The sequence below is a fragment of the Polyodon spathula genome, chromosome 11 (genome assembly GCF_017654505.1).
Source record: "Polyodon spathula isolate WHYD16114869_AA chromosome 11, ASM1765450v1, whole genome shotgun sequence".
Classification (NCBI taxonomy): domain Eukaryota; kingdom Metazoa; phylum Chordata; class Actinopteri; order Acipenseriformes; family Polyodontidae; genus Polyodon; species Polyodon spathula.
Genome location: NC_054544.1, coordinates 16354092 through 16369801, shown reverse-complemented (window position 1 = coordinate 16369801; position 15710 = coordinate 16354092). Strand labels below are relative to the sequence as shown.

Genomic DNA, 15710 nt, shown 5'->3' with positions numbered 1-15710 from the left:
AACATTTGGACGCCTGTTTAGATGTAAAGAATGGTACCACTCGCAGTTTTTGAATACAATATGACCTGTTTATCATAATAGCCATTCCGTGTAGTGTAAAGAAGGTGGTGGGGGTGACCATAAGAATTTTGATAAAATTCGAAGTTAGTACTGTAATTTGAAAACAAAAGATGCAAAGTATCACCTTTATTTAACGTAACATTGTAGTAATAATTGTATAGAATGGTCCTAAAGTAGCTTACAGTATCACTGAGAACCCAGGGTGAAATAAAACCAATTTTAAACGTCATCAGTTCAAATACAAGTAAATGTATTTAATCCATTCATAAGCAATATATGGTGCCGTATATTGTATGTCCCCACCAAAAACAATTTAATAAAACGTTCTAGTAGATGAAGTGTAAATAGAAAACTGACAGATACTGGAGCATGATTTGACCTTTAATTTCGACTTTAAAGTGTACTGCATGTACTGTACATACAGATATTGAATTACACAGATTAACAAGGGAAAATATTGCAAAAAACAGTGACAGTTTCATTACATTTACAGAACCTTATATTTCAAGCCTATTACACAAACTGGAATTCTACATAGCTAATAATTATAATAATACAACAGCTTGGCCCTTAAACCAATTGCACTTAGCCTATAGTAACACATACTTGTTTATCTTGTTACCACAGCTACTCACTGATTACATATTTAAGAGTGACTGTTGCCATAAAAATGTCAGCACCTTGATTATAGAAACATTTTCAATCACTAAAAAACGGTTTAATAATAAGGAGTACTTTATGCTACAGATTATATGCATTTATATGCAATGGATAATTACTGTGCCAGCACTATATGAATAAGAGCAACCATAGTGGAGAAAACGCATTCAATTTACATTGAAAAACTGTGTGACAAATTCATTATAATGTAACAATGTGTAAGAGATACAGGGTGGCACCACTGATAAAGGAAGGAGGCACAACATGAGCCAATTTCATTCAAAGGAGCTGAACCACATGGCATGTGACAACTGTAATATAGTGAAAAACATGGCCATTTATTATATTAGATTTACTACACTGAAGTCAGGACTACGGAGTGTTTAATAGTTATGGATGATATACACAGCAGGTCTTAGAGTCAGTATTAACTAATGAGCAAGAAAATGGGTTGAGGAAAAGTATATCATAGTTTGAAAGTGCAAACTCTTAATTAGAGGCTGGGTGAGAACATGAACACTCCAGGTACCCAAGCTCTATAATAGCAGTGCATCACAAAACACTTCCAGTTACACTAGGGGCACATTTACAACAGTCCAGTCCTCCACAATTTCACTAGCTAGTGACTACTTACACTCCAGGTTTTTGTTTTTACCACAATCTCATTTAATTTTCTTGTAAAATTTTGCACTGCTTTCCAATATAAATAAAATCACAATTTACAGGCTTTAGATTGGATAAACTTTCATAAGTATTCTGTGTGCATCAAACTACATAACACATTTATTAGGGCCAAGCTGAAACAAAAACCTGAACCGATACTGAGGACTGGATCTGAGAGGCACTACAGATTGACATCAAATAGTACAATGTACAATCTACTTATTAAAAAACGATAAAGTGATTAAGACAACAAACATGTATGTATCTCTATACTGAAATACCTGACAATAGGTTTAAGACAGCCTCTAAATGCTTATGGGATCTATATGCCACAAGACCCCCTTTATTTGCCCACCTATCTGCCCCTTTGACATCTTGCACTGGTACATTGTAGACCAACTCTGAACAGTCCTCCCGATTCCCATCCTGCCTCCTCCTCAGACACTCCTTGAGGTCTGCCATTCCTCCGCCCAGTGACTTTAAGATAGCATGAGGGGAACAGCAGTCCCATTTGAAGGTAGTGTCTTCTGAGAACACATATACATCTACAAATCCAAGCACAACACAAAGGCTCTTGTAGCCAGCTCCAGCTGCATAGTGAATATTATCTCCACAGGCCTCCTTTAGCAGGGTCTGGACACACACGGTTTCCCCCGTGCTCAGGACAGCTGAAAAACGCTCCTCTTCCAAATCGGCAGCGCTGCCCTTTTTGAGGTGTTGGGGTGCAGGCATGGAGTTGGATTCTGATGAAACACCCCCGTTTTTGCTGTGTGGCCCGAGAGAACAAACATTGGTTGTACCATAGGAAATCCCCCAATAGTACTGTCCACTCCATCTGTGAAAGCAGAGGATGATTTAGTTTCAGGAGCAACCTTTTTAGTATTCACCATAGAAATCTGGTAAACAAAGTAAACATGTCTCCAATATAATTCAGAAATTGATGAATGTGGTCCATTGTATATAATGTATAATGTAAAAGTATAATGGCATGCTACTGAGATTGACAAGACTTGTTGTCTTTAATACATTAGGGTGACCTCCAAGAAAAATTATCATTAAAACAAACTTGGATTAAACCTGATACTACAAACTTTCTGCATGGTCCTGGCCAAATTTAGCACTCGCTTAATGTAAATTACTTCTTATAAATTGATTTAAATAACACAAATGATTTTGGAGCCCCAGGGAAGAAATTTGAATAAAATAAATTGCCCTAGTTCCAACAGCTGAGCATAAAGGATATACGGAAATGTATTAACTTGTATCTAGATTAGGTTTTTTTTGTACTGCAATTGAAATTAGATTGTACATTTACTGTAACCAATAAAAACAGACAGTATGCATATGGCTTAAACTCCTGATATGAATTACTGATGAGACATTTTTATTCTTGGTGCCTTGAAATTCGTATTAATGATAGGTGACTGTAGTTGTTGAAAATAGAATGTAATGGATAAAATGAGGTCATCAACATTTACATTTTGAACATCTTCAACACTTTCTCACCCTGTGGGGTCTGAGTTACACAGCTCTTCCTTTGCATGCACATGGCACCTACCCTGGAACCATTTCCTCAATCACGTGGTTATGCATCATCAACCACAAATGAAGGTGCACCTTCCCAGAATTTGGTCAACTTGAGTTGACGTTATCACGGATGTCTCCAAATTTACTAAAACTCTGGCCTAGCTAAACTGTCCAGTCCATCACTGTAAATGAGTTTGTTCTTCGCTGGTTCTGCCTAGTAAAATATTATCCAGCACTTGACACAAAATGTACTACAGTGCCACAGTGGCACTCCCTGTCATTTCAATATATATTCACAATGCAATGGCATGTATTTCAGCAATGAACACTGTACCTTTGTGTTTCTGGATCCTGTACTGCAAAAGGCTGATTGACAACTCCCATTATTGGTGTTCCAGAATGCAAGTCATATACACCGATAAGAATAGTCACACACTGAAGACCACAGCTGTAAATGTTATTGTTCGGTTTGGAATCAGAAACCCCTTTTATATACTGAAAAGTTGAGTCTAGAAAACAAAAAACACACGTCGACAATGTAGCAGATGATATAACCAGAATATTGCTCAAACAAATACAAGACACATAATATGAAGGCATTTTCTTTTGTGATGTTCTAATGCAGTTGCCATTTACGGTCCATCTGTATGGACACAGCAACTATATACCGTAATTCTGATATGCAGAATCTCAACATTTAATAGTCATATTTCCTCTAAGCAAAAGAAAGACTCTGCTTTCACCCATTTTTGTTTAAAGAGAACACTTAGTTGTTCTTTTTTTTCAGACTATTATATGAATGGCTTTACCTATTGGATCTACCCACACTCCCAAGCGGTCCTGTGGAATATCAATCCTCCCGGTGTTCAGGTCAGGAATGACAATGTTTTGATGGGCTGATCGAGCAAGGACTTCGGCTGCTTTCATGTTGCCATCAAGGACTTTACTGAGAAGCTTTGCCGTTTCCTGCTCTGTTTCACAAACTTTAACATGAATTTTCTCCCCTGCAAAGATACACTAAAAACAATGTAAACTGCTCAACCAACAAAATCAATAAAAAGCCCTAAATATATACAACACGGGTAAAACTATAAGACCCTAAGGGGTTTGTTTGATTAACCTATACCCATCCAGGATAAGACACAGCTGTATTTTACTGGAGCACTGTGGAATCGCCTAGGACTGCATCACCCACCTAGCTGTGCTTATCCCAGAATAACTTACTGTAGGTGGTTGATGACGCCATGAAAGTCGAGAGCTATAAGCATACTGTAAATCTGACACTTCACAGGTATTATTGTTACAGTGTCACATGGTGATGTTCAACATGACAAATATATTTGTGTGTCTTTACTACATTCTTTCATAGGTTAGCAAATGTTGTACTCTACCAGGAAATGGAAACGTCCAGTTCATTTACACTATCCAACGGTAGTTTTAGCAGCAAACATACAAGCTTTTCCTTCCTTCGAAATATCCTTTTAAAATTGTGGGGTGCATCACCTTTAATACACCGATTTAAAAAGGTAGGGCTGTTATATTTAAAACCAATCCCATCTACATATCAATTTAAGAACAGAGTATATACAGAATGTTAGTCCTGTCAATTCAAACTAAACAAAGACGGCTAATTGCTAGAATTCAACACATATAAAACTTACCTAGCCCATTCATAAATTCATTTGATTCTTCTCCAAATATGTTATTTTCTATGCCTGGGAACTAAATGGCAAAAAAGTGATATAATTGAACATTATTCTATACATGACAAGTAGGTTAGTAACATAAATCCCCAGCCATAGCTTTAGATACAGAATTAGAGCTACTGTATCAAACAGCATCACGAAAAACAGATCACTGTGACCTTGACTTACATCAACCGTATGTCCATGTACAACATATTGATGTTTCAGAACAGAATTCATTCTTTTAAAGTGAAGTGGGACATACACATACGTACAAATATGTATATAATGTAAGACAGACAGACAGCTCCTTATATTCCCAGATAATGATACTCTGAGGTTTACATTGTGAAGGTAAAAACAATCTTGCAACAACCACCCTCTAAGCAGGAATATCAGGCTGTTACAGTGGAGATCAGCATGTGGAAGCTAATCTTTCACTGCAGTCTTTACGCCAATTGTGATGTCAAATTTTTTTTTTTTTTTTTAAATGTAGTGGTCAATAATTCGTTTTTTGTTATTTTCTCCCAATTTAGTAGTGTCAAATTGTTTTGTTTAGCTACCACCCCTGTGCTGACTCAGGAGGGGCGAAATGACATGCTGTCCTCCAAAGCATGTGCTGTTAGCAGTCCTGGACAGCTTACAGGCCAGCCCGCAGATGCCCTGCCAGACCACAGGGGTCGATGATACGCAGTGAGCCGAGGAGTCCCTGGCCGGCTTAACCCTCCCTCTCCCAGGGCGGTGCAAGGCCAACTGTCTGCAAGCTCCCGTCCTCGGTCGGCAAAGGAATAGCCTGGACTCGAACCGGCGATGTCCAGACTATGGGGCGCATCCTGCACTCTACCCGAGCGCCTTTACTGGATGCGCCACTTGGGAGCCCCCTCAAATTCTTTCAATTCTAAAAGTGGCATGAGACAAACACTGGCAGTATTTCAATGAAGTTCCAGAAACATCATCTAATTGTTGACAACTGTGTTAGATCCAAATATAATTCAACAGTTTTCTCAGTAGGAAAACCTAGGATGAAATTCTAACTGTGGGCTACCTCAGATTAATTCTAATCGGGGTCTGTGAATTCAACCGTCAAGAACTTAAATTTTAAAAGGTGCGAGTAATGTGACAATGTAGGTCAAACAGGTTCCCACAAAAACTGTCAAATTAGAAAACCTACTTGTTTTCCTACATCATGCTTTATAACTTCTTGCACCAGAACATCTGCTAGCGTCTTAAAATCAGTGACAAACTTCTTGTTCTTCTCTCCCTCTTTCTTTTCTTCTATTAGCAGTCCGAAGAGGGACTCCTCCAGTCTGCAGGCCCGAGCAATCTTCGCAGCCTTCTCGGAGGCGTGAACCAAAGCAGCGATCATGTCTGACATCTTGTCCTCAAAGCCTGTACTCCTGGAAGAACAAGACGACAAGAAAGCACAATTTAACTAGCAGTTAATATACTGCAGTTCAGACTTTGAACATTATTGTTAAACCGTACACTTTCGTGTGGACAAAAATAATGCTTGTCAATAATTACACTGTAGTGTGATGAGGTTTTTGTGCATTTTACATCATTGGGTAAATTATCCTGGATTACAACCACTCATCTGGAATTACCCTGGAATTACCCATAACAATGAGAGGTTGGGGAATCCTGGTGGAGTCTTGAATACTGTAACATGTTATTAAAAAAAAAAAAAAAAAAGGATTATCAATCACTGTTTATTCAATAGTAAATGTACAGTAGCGCAAGGTTATTTACTTCATTTTATATATATATATATATATATATATATATCCATAAAAGCCAACATTTCATTTTACAATATACACATACATGTTGTACAAACATAGAATGTTTTTTCACAGGCAAGAGCACTCTACTGACAATTTTTGGGGTTTTTAGAGCAACACAATTAGACATTGCTGAAAAGGCAGCACAGTAAATTGTGGTCATACATAATGTGGCACGATGTGCAGCAAATGAGTGAGCCTATATACTCACTGTGCAGGGAGCCCAGTTTAATTTGCTGTAGGCATATCAAGGTTGAAGAACACATTTTACACTTTATCAAAACATCTCACTCCATTGTGAAATCTGCTCCTTTTTGTTTTTGAAACTAAAATAAACTGTGGATTTTTACAATCCAACAAGACTCCACAATCGATGAGCAACAAAATGTTTTTCAAAATGGGCCTACTGTATTTCAAACACTAGTTAGTAATCGTATCTCCCTGAATCACTTCGAACACATAGCAGTACGGTAACCGTTGCACCAATACCAATTCAATCCAATAGTCATCCTTAAAAAAAACAAAAAAAAACAAAAACAATAAAGTTCATTTACAACGTTTGAGGTGTTGTTAATTTTTTTTTTCCTTTATCACTTCTATTAAAAAACCAACAAGATATAGTTCCTCATTTTACCATCCTGAAAGCAATGTCGGTCATAACCAGCCTAGTACTGTACTGTATACCTGTAAAATATAATTAGCCGATCAGTAAGCAGTTTTTAACTACATTAGAATATACCAGTAAAAATATTTGATTCGGTGTATTTTTGTTTTGTTTTATGCTGTATATTTCTGACAACTACGTGTCTACCTAAACAGTATGTTTGCCATTTAGGTAAGCTTAACGTGTTTCCATTACCATTTTTGTGTGGCTTACCTTTTATCCTCTGGCGACAGCAAACCCAACTTGCTTGAGTGTTTTCCTGTTGATCGTGAGCTGTATTCGACCATATAATCTGTCGAGTTTTCTTTTAAATTAGCTGTGCATTGCTGTCACGTCAATACTACGTCAGGTTTCCGTTCTCCGGTGTAGCTGTTTGTGCAGCAAATTCGTTGCTTCCCCGCAGGATGGAACATAAATATCAGTTTTCAAGCGCTAGAACATTTCATGAGTAACTCAATGAAATATATTAAAATAAATAAAAAAAATAACACATTAAACACGTGTCATTTTATACAAACAAATTCAATAGTGCACTGGAGGAGTATGCATTTTTATTTTAACTGTGTGACCTCTCTTTTACAAACGGTGCTCGTTCGCGTCAAGGAAACACAAACAGCAGGAAGGCAGTTACCATTAACGCGGCAGTGCCTCAATTTGTGCTCAGTGTCACACCGATATATGATTACTGAGCGATTTATTTTTACTACATCATCTGTGCGCTCTAATTAGAACCTAGACCTCGTTTGCTTGCATCACTTTTAAATAAATCCTAGAAATTAAAATTGTTTCTAATTGGCACAATATACTCGTTTTATAGGTTATCTTTTCTATTATTCCTAGTTTTGCCAATACTTATCAATAACTGTGGGTTTACACATATCTATAACATATCCTATATAATCATTTTTAAAACTGTTTAAATAAACACTGTAGTCTAACTGCTATGACAATGATGTCAAACCCCATGGAATATGGTTAAAAATCCTGGTTTATTACTTACATTTTTATTATGGAACTCAAAACTTTTATATATTTTAATATGAGTGGTATATAACCAGAGTGGGCTATCTTGCAAGTAACAAATTCGTTAAGGAGATATAAGTTATGTAAAAACAAGTCAATTTATTTCAAAGTCAATATCAGCAATCTCCTTTTAATGTTATGAATTCCGACTCTTACCATTTTACAAATGCTCGTTGCTCGTTGAAGATTGTAAATAGCTTGTGCTGTTGGTTTTTTCTCAACCAACATTTTTTTTAACCATCCTACAGTCATTTGTACAGCATCCATAATTAATTATTTTTTTTTTTTATTTATAGTAGAATATTCTTTTAATATATTTTAAAAAGTAGTTTTAAAACGAATAATACCGCACCATATACAACCCCCACCCCCAGCATGAAAAACTGCCATATTCTGTAAGTATAAAGTTTTTTTTTTTTTTTTTTTTTTTTTTTTTTTTTTTTTCAATAATTATGTAAAATTATACAAATTTGGTATTTTTTTTTTGTTCAAAAAATACATTTTAAACAAATGTCACTTTTTTTTTTAATGACCATTTATTTATTTATTATTTATTTATTTACCATTTATTTATTTATTTATTTATTTATTTGTTTACCTTGCTGTTCAAATCATACAGTTCCCTGCTTCATCTCGGTTTATACAGTGAGCAGCTCAACAGTAGGTCTAGGCTTGGGGAAACTAAACCAAAAAAGCAGGTCGTACATAAACGCTCTTTCACAGGCAGTGCACAACGAATTCTGTATTCAATCTGCAGGTGGCAGTGTTGCGGAGCTTTGCTTTTAGAAAATGCAAGAAGCCTATTCTTGGAAACTCTCTGGTCTTCGGCAACGCTGAAACGTCACTTACACACCCCTTTTACGAATGGCTGCGTGAAAATAGAGTGTCTTTAGTGAAAAGCTTGCTGGAGCGAGTGAGTAGTTGATCAAAGAGAAAAGCAATAGAAGAACAACTAGGATACAGTTATGGTATTAAAGTACCGCGTCGTAATGTCTGTTACAGTTCTGCGTTTTAATTTCAGGTAGGTTGTGAGGAATGCAATACATCATTTGCACAAGTGTTTAGTTATATTGTGCAACATGTCAATGTCAAAGTTTTTTTCGTGGTGTAAAATATTGTACAGTAGTTACTGGTGTTTTAAAAAGAGGAATACACTAAGCATTCATTAGTAATCACATGAACACGATAATGATTCCCGTAGTAACAAAGCTTCGTTTGTAACGGTTTTATTAGTGTGTTGTATCCATAACACACTGGCCTAACCTTGCATATGCTCATTTTAAAATAAATAAATGTTAGTTCAAATGTTAGTTAGTATGACTAGTGTTAGTCACGCCTCTGTTCATTGATCCCGATAAGGATGTCCCAAGTGTGCTGAACAGTTAGTTTTAACAACTCTCTATCAAAATGTTGACTTGGATGGTTTCTGGTCAATGTTTTTATGACCCCTAAGTTCATGATAGTGGAATATTGCAGCCCCACCTGAATCCCTTAGGCCTTTTGTATTTTTTTTTATTATTAGGATGACTGTTCTGGTCAGTCCAGTCCACTGCCTGCAGCGTTTGGGGTGGCCTGTATTGATTGCTAACTTACTGATTATATTATACTCATCATACACATGGGAGTAGTCATACGTAAAAAACACCCCTTCAACTCAACACCACCCGACCAGCATGACAGTAAACATAGACACAAGGAAGCGTTCTTGCCTTTGTATGCTGGTAATGATCAGCAGATGTGTCAGCCACACAAACAGCACAGTGTAAGGTTTTCACTAACACTACACTGCAGAATTATTTTTTTTCTATGGGTAAATATCGGGACTTTCTTCCTATGCATCTGGACGCCGGACATTTGCTAGGAAATCGGGACAGTCCCCACCATATAGGGACTGTTGGCATGTATGCTTTAATATTTGAAACCATGCACCTTTAACTTTTTTTTTGTTTTTAAGGCAAAGGTCACTCTGCAGATTACTTGCAATACAGCAACATCTGGTGAGTATACACTAATGCTTGTAATTTTTTAGCGGGTCAGTAAACAAATGTTTCTGTGTATGGCAAACAGAGGATTATTATTTGGATGTGTTAAGAACATAAGAACATAAGAAAGTTTACAAACGAGAGGAGGCCATTCGGCCCATCTTGCTCGTTTGGTTGTTAGTAGCTTATTGATCCCAAAATCTCATCAAGCAGCTTCTTGAAGGATCCCAGGGTGTCAGCTTCAACAACATTACTGGGGAGTTGATTCCAGACCCTCACAATTCTCTGTGTAAAAAAGTGTCTCCTATTTTCTGTTCTGAATGCCCCTTTTTCTAAACTCCATTTGTGACCCCTGGTCCTTGTTTCTTTTTTCAGGCTGAAAAAGTCCCTTGGGTTGACACTGTCAATACCTTTTAGAATTTTGAATGCTTGAATTAGGTCGCCACGTAGTCTTCTTTGTTCAAGACTGAACAGATTCAATTCTTTTAGCCTGTCTGCATATGACATGCCTTTTAAGCCCGGAATAATTCTGGTCGCTCTTCTTTGCACTCTTTCTAGAGCAGCAATATCTTTTTTATAGCGAGGTGAAAAACCTTACGCTGTGCTGTTTGTGTGTTAGACAGAGATAGGCAGCAGAATCTGTAGCTGAGTAGTTATTGCTATTGTTTAATTGCAAAACATGTATTGCATGAAAAGACTTACTGATTTTTCAGGTCTCAGAATCCAGGTATTATTATATTGAGAATACATACACACATGGATCCAACTGAGTAGTCATTATAGACAGTGTTACTTCTATACTTAATTGGACTTTTAAGTGGCTGTAGGTTACAAAATCATTTCATAAATCTTACCTGTCTTGCACTTTCATTTGTTGTATAGGTCTCAAGTCTGTAGTTTTGAAAGGAACACATGGCACAGCAATATAAAAACTTGACATTTTGTACTATGGTAGGTTAAAGAAAGTTCTCAGTTTTTCAATTCTCAGTCCATTAACTCCAGCAACAAAGCAGGTTGCTAGCCACAAACAGAAACAGTCACTATAGGAAGTGGCTAGCAGGTGAAATGACTCAGGAAGTGTAAGACTACCTGAAAGCAATGTTTGCAAACAGAGATTTTTCAACCTAGTGTTCCAGAGAGCGTGTTGCAAAATGAAAATGCATGCTTTCGAAACTAATATTGCTGTGGTTTCTATCAAAACTGCACATTTGAGACATCTTCAGCAAAATAGAAGTGTATGACAGGAAAGGTTTCCGAAACAGGTTTTGTTAGCTATGACCACTTTAGCAACAACAGTCCATAACAATGTCATGAATATTAAACATTATGTGATTCACTGAAGCATTCTTTAAAAGAAAACAAAAAAAAAGTTAAGTGTTGTGAATAGGGTCAATTGTTTATACGGGGAAGTAATCATTCTGTCATTAGAAACCCTCTTTGATTATGTTCACGAGTCCTAGTCCTCATTGGAGAATTGTTCACATCACCAAACCAGCACGCATTGTGTTTCGGTTGGCAGTCTGTGCTTGCAAGTCCTATGATGTCAGGATTGAGGTGCTTTGCAGGAGCTTTATAAGACCCTTGCATATGAGCCAAGCACAACTAACCTTCAAGGGAGCATGCAGTTCAGCTGCAGAACAGGAGGGGAGCGTGGAGTGCCAACAAAAATGCAGTAATACCCAGCCATGGAAAACAAAGCAGACTGATGGGCTTGATAAAACATTAGGAAATATTGTTCTATCATTAGCTCCTTGTTCAGTCACTCATTAACATAATCACAATGAGCCAGATTATTGCTGCGAGACAACGTTCAACCAGAATGGTCTGGTTTTGAAAGGATAAGCAAGGCACCACACATTTGTGATTGTATGAACATGCTCATGAGTCCTGACAGCTGTTTGTTTTGCAGCCAGAACGTTTACGTTAGTAACATGTTTTTGTTTGAATATGTTTAGCATCCACCATCAACAGCACAGCAGTATGTTTCTGCTAAGCGTGAATTTTGCCTTGTTGTGGAGTAAATAAGATGGACTGATTTGAAGTGACTCTATTGGAATAAATCCAGTGGTTTACAGCTGTCTTTACTATCGTTCATCGTTATTCAATAATTCACTAATCTGATCAATTCATGGGTAGTGTAAACAGACAGTTTTTACATGTATGCAATACAATACTTGTAAGTAATCAACCGATTCTCATTGCAGATTTGTCAAAATTCCAGTATATCTTACCTTGTGTATAGATGGCATCCCATGCATAGAACATGCAGCGCAATTCTAAATTTAAAACCAGTGGCTAATGCCTTGCTTCTGATCTCTCTCTCTCTCTCTCTCTCTCTCTCTCTCTCTCTCTCTCTCTCTCTCTCTCTCTCACTACAGATGTCTAGTCAGGCAGGGTCAGACATACTCCTGGAGAGGTCTGGATGTGCTGGGGTCATTACCTTGAACAGACCAAAGGCGCTAAATGCTCTGAACTTGTCTATGATCAGACAAATCTATCCACAGCTAAAGGTTTGTATCTTGACTTCTGACCACATTTTCAGAGCGCGTCCCACTAATATATAAATAATTAAACATTTGCAATAATATTTTGCTATTGCAGAACACAGATCCTAAAATATACATGTCCTGTATAAACTGTTTTAAACAGCCAGCACAGCATACTGAAGTGCTCTCACGAAATATGCTTCAGAAACACTAATGCATTCTTGTTGAATGGTGAATTGTTTTTCTGGGTTTGCAGAAGTGGGAGAAAGACCCTGAAACTTCTATTGTTCTCATAAAAGGAACCGGAGGCAAAGCCTTTTGTGCCGGTGGAGATATCCGAGGTAAGTGCGTCACAAACTACTTGTTTATCAAGATATAACCTTTTAAGTTTAGTGCATTCTACAAACCATCTGGGAGCTGGGGCTAGATCAAAAAAGCTACCCAGTACTTGGGGATAAGTGCAGCATCCTGTTTGTTCTAGATATAAATGACCATTGTCAGGGCTTAGGTAGATAAATGATTTATGCTGCCAAAAGTGCGACAGTAAATACAACATTAACACTGTAGATAAACTGCTTTCAAATTATGCAGTAACCCTCATACATTTTTAAACACACTGCCACTGCTTAAAAAAGTTATCCATGACTGGCAATTAACCTATTTCTGGAGAGCTTACAGGACACTGCATAATATTTCAATTTTATTTCGGTAAAACAAATGAAAATATTGCGCTTTGTAGCAAGTTGTATGATGAGGTTAATAGACCTTTGTAATTACACAAATTACAATTGCTCAATTATGACACACTGGGGATAACACTTTTAGCATTAACTTTGCTCTCAGATTTTTTTCATTGCAGTTTTATTGAAGAGATGAATCATTTTAAAAGATATGGCTAGGTTTTATTCTAATGGAATCAATACTCTTCCCTAACAAGTATTAATAGGTGTCTGTCATTCCTTCTCATTTACAGTGGTTTGCAGAAATATTCACCCCCTACCAATAATGTTACATTTTGTTGAATTACAAATAATGTATGCACCGTTTTTCAAACTAACTTTTTTTATTCAAAGCTGTAGTGGTTAAACTGAACACTGTTATATGAGGAGGAGGTTAAATGTCAGCAAAACTTGCAAAGAAAATGTACAAAATGAAATTTCCTGGTTGCATAAGTATTCAGCCCCTCAAGTCAGTACTTGTTAGATACATCTTTTGCAGCAATTACTGCTACAAGTCTTTTTGGATAAGTCTTTACTAGCTTTGCACAGTAGGATAGTGACATTTTTGCCCATTCTTCATGGGAAAATTGTTCCAGTTCTGTTGGAGATCACTGATGGACTGCAATCTTCAAGTCGCGCCATAAATTTTCGATTGGATTCAAGTCAGGACTTTGACTGGGCCACTCAAGAACATTAATTATCTTCTTGTTCAACCACTCCAGTGTGGCTTTGGCTTTGTGCTTCAGGTCATTGTCCTGCTGAAATGTGAATTTCCTCCCCAGTTTCAGAGTCTTGGCTGACTCAAACAGGTTTTCCTCAAGGATTCTCCTGTACTTTGCACCATCCATTCGCCCCTCTATCCTGATAAGCTTCCCAATCCCTGCTGAAGAGAAGCATCCCCATAACATGATGTTGCCACCACCATGCTTGACAGTTGGGATGGTGTTGACTGGGTGATTTGCAGTGTTGTGCTTGTGCCAGACGTAACTCTTGGAATTTAGAATGAAAAGTTAAATTTTTGCCTCGTCTGACCAGAAAACCTTTTTCCACATGTCTGCAGTGTCATCTACATGCTTTTTCACAAACTCCATACGTGCTTTAAGATGAAGCTTTTTGAGTAATGGCTTCTTTCTTGTCACCTGTCCATACAGGCCAGCTTTGTGTAGGGACCGGCTTGTTGTTGATGTGTCAACACTGACTCCCATCTCAGACACAGAACTTTGCAGATCTCTCACGGTCATTGTTGGCTGCAGAGTGACATCCTGAACCAGTTTCCTGCTTGCCTGGCTGCTCATTTTGGGAGGGCGACCTGATCTGGGTAGTGTCTAGGTCGTATGATGCCTCTTCCGCTTCTTAATGGTGGACTTCACTGTGCTAAGAGGGATAGTCATTGCATTTGAAATTTTCTTGTACCCTTCTCCTGCTCTGTGCCTCTACCACTTTATCCCTGACTTGTTTCGAAAGCTCCTTGGTCTTCATGGTTGCTTTGTTGGATCACTGTGTGAGTTGCAGCTTAAAAGTCTTTATATATCTAAGGGAAATTATCAACAAGTTAAATCACTTCGAGTACACACAGGCTGAAACCATTTAACTAATTTTGTGAGCTTTCAAACAAATCATTTGCACCCGAGCTGATTTAGGGCTGCAGTAGCAAAGGGGTTGAATACTTATGTAACTGAGATTAGTCTGTTTTTCTCTGTAAATCTTACTTATTTATATTCTATATGCATTTTTTTAACTGTAGCAATGTGGAGTAGTTTGTGTAGGTTCTACATGTAAAGTCTAATTTGAAAGCGTTGCGGAGTACGCTCAGGTGCCAACAAAATGTGAAAACTTTGCAGGGGGGTGAATACTTCTGCAAACCACTGTATATTATTGATACCGTGTTCACTCTCATAGAAACATGCTTACAAATTAGCAGAAACCTTAAATAAGGTAACCAGCTCAAGTGGACTAAATCCTTGGGAGATGTATATTTTCCATTTATGGTTGATGATACATGTGATGGAGAAAAGGGGTCCAGTGTCATGTGTCTGCCAGAGAAGAGCAGTAGAGAATGCCCTACATATGTTAGACTGTGTCTATTTTGCTGACCTTTGACCACATTTGTTTCCATGTTGGGGATAACCTAGACAAATAACATTAATGTAGCAACCCCCCACCCCCCTTTAGTCTGCTAGAGCTTGAATGGCCCCTGTTCAATTAACACCAATGAAACAGTCTAGCATTGGTTCGGAATAGCCCTAAAAGAAAAACGTCTCAACACCTGATATTAATAATAATAAATGGTATGGTACTGGGATTTGTGCCTTGGCCTTTTACCACCATTTGTCCTGTGTTGTTTCAATGTTGAGGGTCATACTCTTTGTCCTATCCAGCTGTGACAGATGCAGGAAAAGTTGGAGACAGGCTATCCCAAGACTTCTTCCGGGAAGAATATATTTTAAACAATGCTATTGG

At 37.6% G+C, this 15710-nt stretch overlaps 2 protein-coding genes across 5 annotated transcripts in view; one reads left to right on the top strand and one right to left on the bottom strand.

Moving 5' to 3' along the window:
* Positions 1–428: 428 nt before the first annotated feature.
* LOC121323234 (inositol polyphosphate 1-phosphatase-like) lies at positions 429–7660 on the bottom strand. Of its 4 annotated transcripts, XM_041264161.1 has the most exons (7): positions 7254–7659; positions 6120–6254; positions 5767–5992; positions 4572–4632; positions 3720–3914; positions 3245–3419; positions 429–2218 (listed from the first exon to the last, which is right to left on the bottom strand). In XM_041264161.1, the coding sequence occupies exons 3-7, from the start codon at positions 5968–5970 to the stop codon at positions 1651–1653; spliced, it is 1203 nt and encodes a 400-aa protein (XP_041120095.1). In that variant the 5' UTR covers positions 5971–5992; positions 6120–6254; positions 7254–7659; the 3' UTR covers positions 429–1650. The 4 variants fall into 4 exon arrangements, with proteins under 4 accessions (XP_041120095.1, XP_041120093.1, XP_041120096.1 ...); XM_041264159.1 differs by lacking the exon at positions 6120–6254 and having other exon boundaries at positions 7254–7658; XM_041264162.1 differs by lacking the exons at positions 3720–3914; positions 6120–6254 and having other exon boundaries at positions 7254–7660.
* Positions 7661–8907: 1247 nt separating this feature from the next.
* hibch (3-hydroxyisobutyryl-CoA hydrolase) overlaps positions 8908–15710 on the top strand; it is a 45996-nt gene continuing 39193 nt past the window's right edge. The window contains exons 1-5 of the mRNA XM_041264865.1: positions 8908–9084; positions 10018–10060; positions 12424–12555; positions 12788–12872; positions 15629–15709. Of these exons, the coding sequence (XP_041120799.1) occupies positions 9029–9084; positions 10018–10060; positions 12424–12555; positions 12788–12872; positions 15629–15709 (397 nt within the window). The 5' untranslated portion in view covers positions 8908–9028. The remainder of the gene's footprint in view (positions 9085–10017; positions 10061–12423; positions 12556–12787; positions 12873–15628; position 15710) is intronic.